The sequence below is a fragment of the Arachis hypogaea genome, chromosome 17 (genome assembly GCF_003086295.3).
Source record: "Arachis hypogaea cultivar Tifrunner chromosome 17, arahy.Tifrunner.gnm2.J5K5, whole genome shotgun sequence".
Classification (NCBI taxonomy): Eukaryota; Viridiplantae; Streptophyta; class Magnoliopsida; order Fabales; family Fabaceae; genus Arachis; species Arachis hypogaea.
The window spans coordinates 1,828,333-1,837,968 of NC_092052.1; the positions used below are offsets into that span (position 1 = coordinate 1,828,333).

At 40.0% G+C, this 9,636-nt stretch overlaps 1 protein-coding gene and 1 long non-coding RNA gene across 2 annotated transcripts; both read right to left on the bottom strand.

The window, feature by feature from the left end:
• Positions 1–101: 101 nt before the first annotated feature.
• Positions 102–563, bottom strand: LOC140180999 (uncharacterized). Its single transcript, XM_072223122.1, has one exon. The coding sequence runs from the start codon at positions 561–563 to the stop codon at positions 102–104; it is 462 nt and encodes a 153-aa protein (XP_072079223.1).
• A 6,453-nt stretch (positions 564–7,016) lies between these two features.
• On the bottom strand, positions 7,017–8,022 carry LOC140180826 (uncharacterized). The gene is made up of 3 exons (XR_011874813.1): positions 7,852–8,022; positions 7,706–7,760; positions 7,017–7,303 (listed from the first exon to the last, which is right to left on the bottom strand). It is a non-coding gene; the product is annotated as an uncharacterized lncRNA (long non-coding RNA).
• Between the last annotated feature and the right edge of the window lie 1,614 nt (positions 8,023–9,636).

The window sequence follows — 9,636 nt, forward strand, 5'->3', positions numbered from 1 at the left end:
TGTAACTGCCGCCAAAAAACAATTCAATTGGACTTAATTTAAAAATTATTTGATCTTTGATTTTATTGTTATATAAATATTTAATTTTTGTTTAGGTGAATCTATTGAACAGAAAGAAGGCCAAAATTTGGTGGAAATCTGTGGAGCTTATAGTACTTATCGATTGTATGTCCAAGAAGGTCACAATGAGAGCAGAGAGGACGATATTTCTTGAGTGTGCCTCGGCCACGACCTTGAGGCTGAGTGGCATGAGGATTGCGAGCGAGGAAAGCGACTTGAGGTTGTGGCAGTGAATTCAAGGAAGCTCCTAATGCTCGATATTTCTCTTCTTGAGTCACCAAAGATAGCACCTTGTTAATCGCAGGGAGAGGTTCCATGAGTAGGATTTGGCCCCGAATTTGAGAATAAGATTCATCTAGTCCCATCAAGAAGCAATGGACGTATTCTGCTTGAAGAAATTCTTGCATAGCTCGAGCATCACTGCAGTTGCATTGTACGGGTCTGTAGGAGTTCAATTCCTCCCAAAGAACTTTGATCTTGGTAAAGTATTGTGAGATGGTCATTGTAACACCCTACCACACAAAGATTTACGCTTAAGTTGTAAAACAGAGGTGATGTGGTATTACGACCTCTAAAATAAAATAAGTACATATAATAGCAGAAGAGTTATAATATGCTAGGAGCCTTGAAGAAAAGGGGGAAATAAAAATCGCACAATAAAGGCGCAACGCTCAAGGAACGAGTTAACTTACGTGCTAAGAAAACCATAACTATCAAACATAAGCTAACAGAAGTGGGAACAGAGTGCCAAAGATACAAATATCAAGCTCCTAACTCAGCCTGCGAAGTCAAGACTGGCCGGAGAATATTTACACATATATATACATACATATCCAAAACCCAAAAGTACATATACACAATCCTGCCTCTCCATAAACCTCTAAGAGGATCAAAAAGAATAAGTCATACGGAGAGAAAACTAAGCACATATATATACATCATAGCATAACAAAATATCCCAGTAACCACTCCGCTTCAAGAGTCCAGACGCCTAACGAGATGCCTCTCGACCTGCATCTGAAAAATAACAACATAGTATGGAATGAGAACCGGAGGTTCTCAGTATGGTAAAGGTGCCACACACATAATATATAAGGTCCTGGGAATGCCAGAGGCAATCCTAGAACGCCGACACTCAGATTGTAGAGCTTAAAGTATTAAACAGAAGCCATAAAAGGTGGTTTCCTAGAAATATTTAATCCTAACTTAACTTAACCTTAAATCTAAGTCCTATACTGCCATTCCTCCATACCTCCAATTCCATCATGCATTTTCACAGACAAATAAACAGATAAAGGCAAACACAAGAAAGTTACAACTACTGCAGGTAACAAATACACATTCATAATACATATATACCCAATTTAATACTCAAAGCTCAAATTTAATGAAATTAAAATAGAATTATCGTATCCTCACCTTACCCAAGCTTCACATAAGCAAGAGTGAACGTTTCTCTCAAGCTAATTGGATCCTAAAACATCAGAAATCAAAGAAATTCAATATTCCCACTTAAAATTCGAAAATTGGGGGAAGATGAAGCTGAGAGTGATTAAACAAGTTACCAGTGAAATTGTTCCGGTAGAAATGTAGAGCTCGACGCGGTGAACGCGTGGCCGCAAACGGTGCGGCGATTGGAGCTCGGACGGAGAAGTTACGGGGATCGGAAATTTACCGTAAAGTTACGGAAGCTTTCTCCCCTCCCTGGAAGTGTTTCACGCTGCTGCATCCAAATGAGGGAGAGAAAGGGTTCAGCTTCATTTTAATGAGTTGGTCCGGTTGGACCGACGGCCCGGTTTGGATCCGGTTCAACCGGTTCGGTCCGTTTGGTCTAATTTTTGGACCGATTTCTTCGAAATTAGTGTCAAAATTCTCGTTTCGATGAGCTCTACCCTATTTTGATATAATATTCGCATTTCTAATCCTCCTTATTAAAAAATAATTTATTAACTAATTATCTACTAATTTAACCGGGGTTTACATCCTACCCACCTAATAAAGAATTTTGCCCTCAAAATTCAAATATAGTTACCTGAAAAGAGATGTGGATAGTCCTTTCGCATATCTGATTCGAGTTCCCAGGTATGTTCCTCGATACCAGCTCGTCTCCAAGCTACTTTTACCAATGATACTTCCCTTCCTCGTAATCGTTTAACACTGGTGTCATCAATCCTCACCGGAATTACTGGGAGTGTTAGATCTTCTCTCACTTGGATTGGTTCTGGTTCTAGAACATGACTTGCATCAGGAGTATACTTCCGAAGCTGTGATACATGAAATACATCGTGCAAATTCGAAAGGTATGGCGGTAAGGCAATTCTATAAGCCACTGGCCCAATTCTCTTCAGGATCTCAAACGGTCCAATATAACGGGGATTCAGTTTCTTAGTCTTAATAGCTCTTCCCACTCCAGTGGTTGGTGTAACTTTCAAAAAGACATGTTCTCCTTCTTCGAACTCCAAAGGCTTTCGCCTCTGGTCAGCATAGCTCTTTTGGCGGCTTTGGGCTATAAGCATTCGACTACGAATCTTCTTTATCTGCTCAGTCGTTTCAGCTATCATCTCAGGCCCTAATAAACTCTTTTCTCCAGTTTCATACCAACACAACGGAGACTGACATTTCCTGCCATACAGAGCCTCATATGGAGCCATTCCGATGCTCGCATGATAGCTATTATTATAAGCAAACTCTACTAATGGCATATACCGGTCCCAGCTTACCGGCTGGTCCAAAACACAAGCCCTTAGCATATCCTCCAAGGTCTGAATAGTTCTTTCTGACTGACCATCTGTCTGAGGGTGATACGCAGTACTCAAGCTTAACTGAGTCCCAAATGCACGCTGAAAAGCTCCCCAGAACCTTGATGTAAAACGGGGATCTCTATCAGATATAATAGTAGAGGGCACACCATGTAACCTGACAATCTCTTTGATATACATTCGAGCCAATTCCTCCATTGTGCAACTTATTCGGATAGGAAGAAAGTGAGCTGATTTTGTTAGTCGATCTACAACCACCCAAATAGCGTCACAACCAGATCGAGTTCTAGGCAAACCTATTACAAAATCCATTACGATACTCTCCCATTTCCATTGTGGAATCTCCAAAGGCTGAAGGGTCCCTGATGGTCTCTGATGCTCAATCTTAACCTTCTGACACGTTAAACATTTAGATACATGCAATGCCACATCATTCTTCATACCTGGCCACCAGAACATCGCTTTCAGATCCTGATACATTTTAGTGCTCCCTGGGTGAATTGAAAACCCGCTCTTGTGAGCTTCCTTCAAGATACTTTGTCGCAGGTCTCCAACATCAGGCACAATAATCCGGTTCTTGAACCTCCATAAACCATCATGACCTTCTGACATTCTCCACTGTTTTCCCTGTTCAACTGCTGGTAATACCTTATGTAACGCTTCACTATCTTGATGAGCCTTCAGAAGTTCTGATTTAAAATCACTAGAAATTTGCAACTGACTCAAACACAGGATTCCAGATTCTTCTCTAACTCCCAAATTCAAACCTTGGAATGCCTTCAGTAACTCTTCCTCCCGTAGCATCATCCAAGCTGCATATAAAGACTTCCGACTCAAAGCGTCCGCTACAACATTCGCTTTTCCTGGATGATAATTCAATTCAAAATCATAATCTTTCAGAAGTTCCATCCATCTCCTCTGACGCATATTCAATTCTTTCTGCTCAAAAAGATACTTCAAACTCTTATGGTCTGAGAAAACATGAAACTTAACACCATAGAGATAGTGCCTCCAAATCTTTAACGCAAACACAACAGCAGCAAGTTCTAAATCATGTGTCGGGTAGTTCATCTCATGTGGCCTTAACTGCCGTGAGGCGTATGCTACAACATTCTGGTGCTGCATCAAAACACACCCCAACCCTTTCAGAGACGCATCACAATACACTTCAAACGATTCACTTGGTTCAGGTAATACCAATACAGGTGCAGTAGTCAACCTGTGCTTCAATGCCTGGAAACTCTCTTCACATTCCGGAGTCCAGATAAAAGGTGTATCCTTCCTAGTCAACTTAGTTAAAGGTAAGGCAAGCTGTGAAAATCCTTTAATGAATCTGCGATAATACCCCGCCAAACCTAAGAAACTCCTGATTTCTGTCACTGAAGTTGGTCGCTCCCAATTCATCACTGCTTCCACCTTAGCAGGATCCACAGCTATCCCCTGCTTACTCACCACGTGGCCAAGAAACTTCACTTCACTCTTCCAGAACTCACATTTAGATAACTTAGCATATAACTTCCTATCTCTCAGAATTTGAAGCACAATCCGCAAGTGATCAGCATGTTCCTCTTCAGTCTTAGAATAAACAAGAATGTCATCAATGAAGACAATAACAAACTTGTCCAGATACGGTCAAAAAATCCTGTTCATATAATCCATAAATACTGCCGGGGCATTAGTTAACCCGAAAGACATCACTGTATACTCATAATGACCATAACGGGTTCTGAAAGCAGTTTTCGGAATATCCTCGTCTCTAACCCTTATCTGATGATATCCGGATCGCAAATCAATCTTAGAAAATACACCGGCACCCTGTAACTGATCCATTAGATCATCGATTCTAGGCAACGGATATTTATTCTTCACAGTGATCTTATTCAATTGCCGATAATCGACACACAGCCGCATACTCCCATCCTTCTTCTTTACTAGTAACACTGGCGCTCCCCACGGAGAAACACTTGGTCGGATAAAATGCTTACCCAACAGATCTTCCAGCTGAGCTTTCAGTTCAGCCATTTCTAAAGGTGACATCCTATAAGGAGTAATTGAAATCGGACCGGCTCCAGGCACCAACTCAATTGCGAATTCCACTTCCCGGTTAGGTGGAAATTCATTAATATCATCCGCAAACACATCTGGAAATTCACATACAACGGGAATATGCTCTAAACTCTGATCATCACCTGATACTCCCGCAGTTAATAACATAGTACCCTGACATTCGGTTCCAGAACAGTTTACTATCATAGAATTCAAATAGTAACTATTCACCACAACCGGTGCTTCTGACCCTTCTGGCATAAACTGTACTGACTTCTCAGAACAATCAAGTAAAACATGATTCTTGGATAACCAATCCAATCCCAAAATGAGATCAAGACCAGTCATAGGCAAACAAATCAAATCATGCACAAATTCACGCTGTTGCACTCGAAAAGGAACTTGTGGACATTCTATCCTAGTCACCATAGCTTCATGAGTAGCATTATATACTTTCAAATCATAACCTAGAACCACCATTCTCAATCCTAATTCATGGGCCTTTTCAAATGCAATAAATGAATGACTTGCTCCTGAATCAAATAAAGCATTTAAGATTTTACCAGCCATTTCACAATTACCTCTAATAAGTGTCTCAGATCCCTCAGCATCAATGGTAGAAGTGGTGTATACTCTCCCCAGCTGCTGCACCCTACCAGTCTCATACTTCTTCTTCTCAGGGCAATTACTGGCTATATGCCCGGGCTGTCCACAGGAATAGCACACTCCAAGTCCTAGTCTGCACGGAACTCCAGGATGATACTTTCCGCACTTCTGACAATTCAGATCTTGCTGTGGCTGCTTCCCAAACCTTTTTCCTTGACTAGCATTGGTATTCGGCCTTCTGTAATTACCTTGACCCTGAGTCTGCTGCGAAACAAAACCTCCACGTTTGAAATTCCTACCTCTCGGAGCAAAGTTCCTCCCTGAAGGCCTCTGAAAAGGCATCCTCAAACTCCCTTTCTCTGCTGCCGCCTTCCTCACACAATCCTCAGCCACCCTACTCTTATTCACCAATTCAGAAAATACCCTGATCTCCATTGGGGCAACGAAGCTCAGAATATCGCTCCGAAGACCTCCCTCATATTTAATACACTTCCATTCAGCAAAATCTTCAGGCGCACCTTGACAGATACGAGAAAAGTGACATAACTCCTCAAATTTGCTAGTATACTCAGCAATAGTCATCTGTCCCTGCTTTAACTGCATTAATTCAAGTTCCTTGGCATTTCTGGCTGAATTAGGAAAATATTTCTTATAGAACTCTGTCCAGAAAACCTCCCAAGGAATCGCAGCACCATCAGGCTGCAGGATACGTCGTGTTCCCTGCCACCAATACTGAGCTTCACCTTGCAACTGATAAGTCCCAAATTCAACCCATTGCTCTTCAGGAACCTGCTGTGCCTGTAATGCCCTTTCCATAGCCTGAATCCAATTATCTGCATCAGTGGGATTTGAGGTTCCCCTAAAAGTCGGAGGGCGAACTTTCAGAAATGTAGCAAGTGTCATAGGACCATCTCCATCATTATTGTTCCCATGATTACCCTGATTTATCTGATTACCCAGTGCCTCAGCTGTTGCCTGCATAGCTGCAGCCATATTTCCCAAGGCAGCCATAAAGTCTACTGGATCAGTCCCTGTGGGTACAGGAGTAACGGTGCCTGTCCTACCTCTACCTCGCCCGCGACCGCGTCCGCGAGTCGACATCTGGTCCCTATACACACCAAACAAGTGATATTAAGTTGATCAGTCTCAATATCGCAGGTCTAATGCTTTAAGTTCCAAATGCATGCTCACAAACGTTTATGCCATATATATCAATCAGATATCCTAATAGCACATAAACACATATACAGAGAATGCACAGAAGCACAATCAGTCCGTCTTTCAGGCTCTATAGGAACGAACTGCTCTGATACCATAATGTAACACCCTACCACACAAAGATTTACGCTTAAGTTGTAAAACAGAGGTGATCTGGTATTACGACCTCTAAAATAAAATAAGTACATATAATAGCAGAAGAGTTATAATATGCTAGGAGCCTTGAAGAAAAGGGGGAAATAAAAATCGCACAATAAAGGCGCAACGCTCAAGGAACGAGTTAACTTACGTGCTAAGAAAACCATAACTATCAAACATAAGCTAACAGAAGTGGGAACAGAGTGCCAAAGATACAAATATCAAGCTCCTAACTCAGCCTGCGAAGTCAAGACTGGCCGGAGAATATTTACACATATATATACATACATATCCAAAACCCAAAAGTACATATACACAATCCTGCCTCTCCATAAACCTCTAAGAGGATCAAAAAGAATAAGTCATGCGGAGAGAAAACTAAGCACATATATATACATCATAGCATAACAAAATATCCCAGTAACCACTCCGTTTCAAGAGTCCAGACGCCTAACGAGATGCCTCTCGACCTGCATCTGAAAAATAACAACATAGTATGGAATGAGAACCGGAGGTTCTCAGTATGGTAAAGGTGCCACACACATAATATATAAGGTCCTGGGAATGCCAGAGGCAATCCTAGAACGCCGGCACTCAGATTGTAGAGCTTAAAGTATTAAACAGAAGCCATAAAAGGTGGTTTCCTAGAAATATTTAATCCTAACTTAACTTAACCTTAAATCTAAGTCCTATACTGCCATTCCTCCATACCTCCAATTCCATCATGCATTTTCACAGACAAATAAACAGATAAAGGCAAACACAAGAAAGTTACAACTACTGCAGGTAACAAATACACATTCATAATACATATATACCCAATTTAATACTCAAAGCTCAAATTTAATGAAATTAAAATAGAATTATCGTATCCTCACCTTACCCAAGCTTCACATAAGCAAGAGTGAACGTTTCTCTCAAGCTAATTGGATCCTAAAACATCAGAAATCAAAGAAATTCAATATTCCCACTTAAAATTCGAAAATTGGGGGAAGATGAAGCTGAGAGTGATTAAACAAGTTACCAGTGAAATTGTTCCGGTAGAAATGTAGAGCTCGACGCGGTGAACGCGTGGCCGCAAACGGTGCGGCGATTGGAGCTCGGACGGAGAAGTTACGGGGATCGGAAATTTACCGTAAAGTTACGGAAGCTTTCTCCCCTCCCTGGAAGTGTTTCACGCTGCTGCATCCAAATGAGGGAGAGAAAGGGTTCAGCTTCATTTTAATGAGTTGGTCCGGTTGGACCGACGGCCCGGTTTGGGTCCGGTTCAACCGGTTCGGTCCGTTTGGTCTAATTTTTGGACCGATTTCTTCGAAATTAGTGTCAAAATTCTCGTTTCGATGAGCTCTACCCTATTTTGATATAATATTCGCATTTCTAATCCTCCTTATTAAAAAATAATTTATTAACTAATTATCTACTAATTTAACCGGGGTTTACAGTCATCGTGCCTTGGCAGAAATTCATCAAATCACGTTTCAATTCGAAAACGCGAGGGCCATTGCCATGCTGAAATCGGTCTTTCAAATCATTCCAAAGTTCAGCAGCCGAATTTGTATACACCAGTGAAGTGGCTATCTCTTTTGAAACAGAGTTTAGAATCCAAGTGCTCACTACATCATTGACACACTGCCAATTTTCAAATTTTTCTGGTTTAATGGTAGGATCAGGTTGAGGAACAGAACCTGTGATAAAGCCAAGCTTTCTCTTGGCATTGAGGGCTTTTTGTATAGCGCGGCTCCATGAATGATAGTTGTCCTCACTGAGTTGTTGAGTGACTAAGATCAAACCTAGTTGATCATGAACACGCACGATGAATATCTTCTCGTCGAGGCTCGTTGATCAGAAATTGCTGTTTCGATTCAAAAACAGGGATGAAACAAGCAAGATCTCATCAATCTCTATCGTGTGAGCCAAGAAGAGAGAAAGAGAGGAAGAAAGAAGAAGATCGAGGAAAGAAGATGCAGAAATGGCAGAGAGAAAAGGGAGAGGAAGAGAGAGAGTGAACGGTTATGAAAGCTTCAAGAAGAGTTTGCTTCTGATACCATATTGAACAGAAAGAAGGGAAAAATAGAATCTGCTATTGAGCTTTTCAATTGAGAGTTTATATACATGCACTATAATGAAGTTAATCAAGCTTGTGACTAATTGAGTCCCAATTCTAATTAATTGGTATAGCTAATTTAATTTCTAACTAACTTTAACTTATGCTACTAATCGTATATCTAATAGAATCATATAATATTAATTTTTCTTTAATTTATATATGTAAAAAAAAAAAGCCTTAAATGATATAAACATTGAGTATTTGAACCTAAAATATCACTCTTATAGCTGAAGCTGCACCACACATATTTATCGCACACCTAAGTCATGAGTAACACTATATATATATATATATATATATATATATATAACTCCAAATTTTATATGGACTGACCAGATTATTGTTGCTACTTTTTATTATCTTTTTCGAATAAAAATCAATGAGTAGTGATTATCTTTAATTTGTCCATTTCCTCTGATTTTTTTTTTTTTTTGGTGTTCGTCCACTTCCTCTGATTCAGGCTTCCCTATATATTATATTCTGTACCTTATATTGAGATATCAATCTGTTATTACTGTTTGGTTTTCATAATAATGGGCGAGAGTAATATTTTAAGAGAAATTCTTGGGGATAATAATTTTTAATATTTTGGTTTATTATTTAATTAGTATAAATATTAAATTATTTTTAATAAATAAATTTTATTAATTTATATATGCAAATTCTAAAAAATAAGTGTAAACTGTATTTATTTATGTGTCC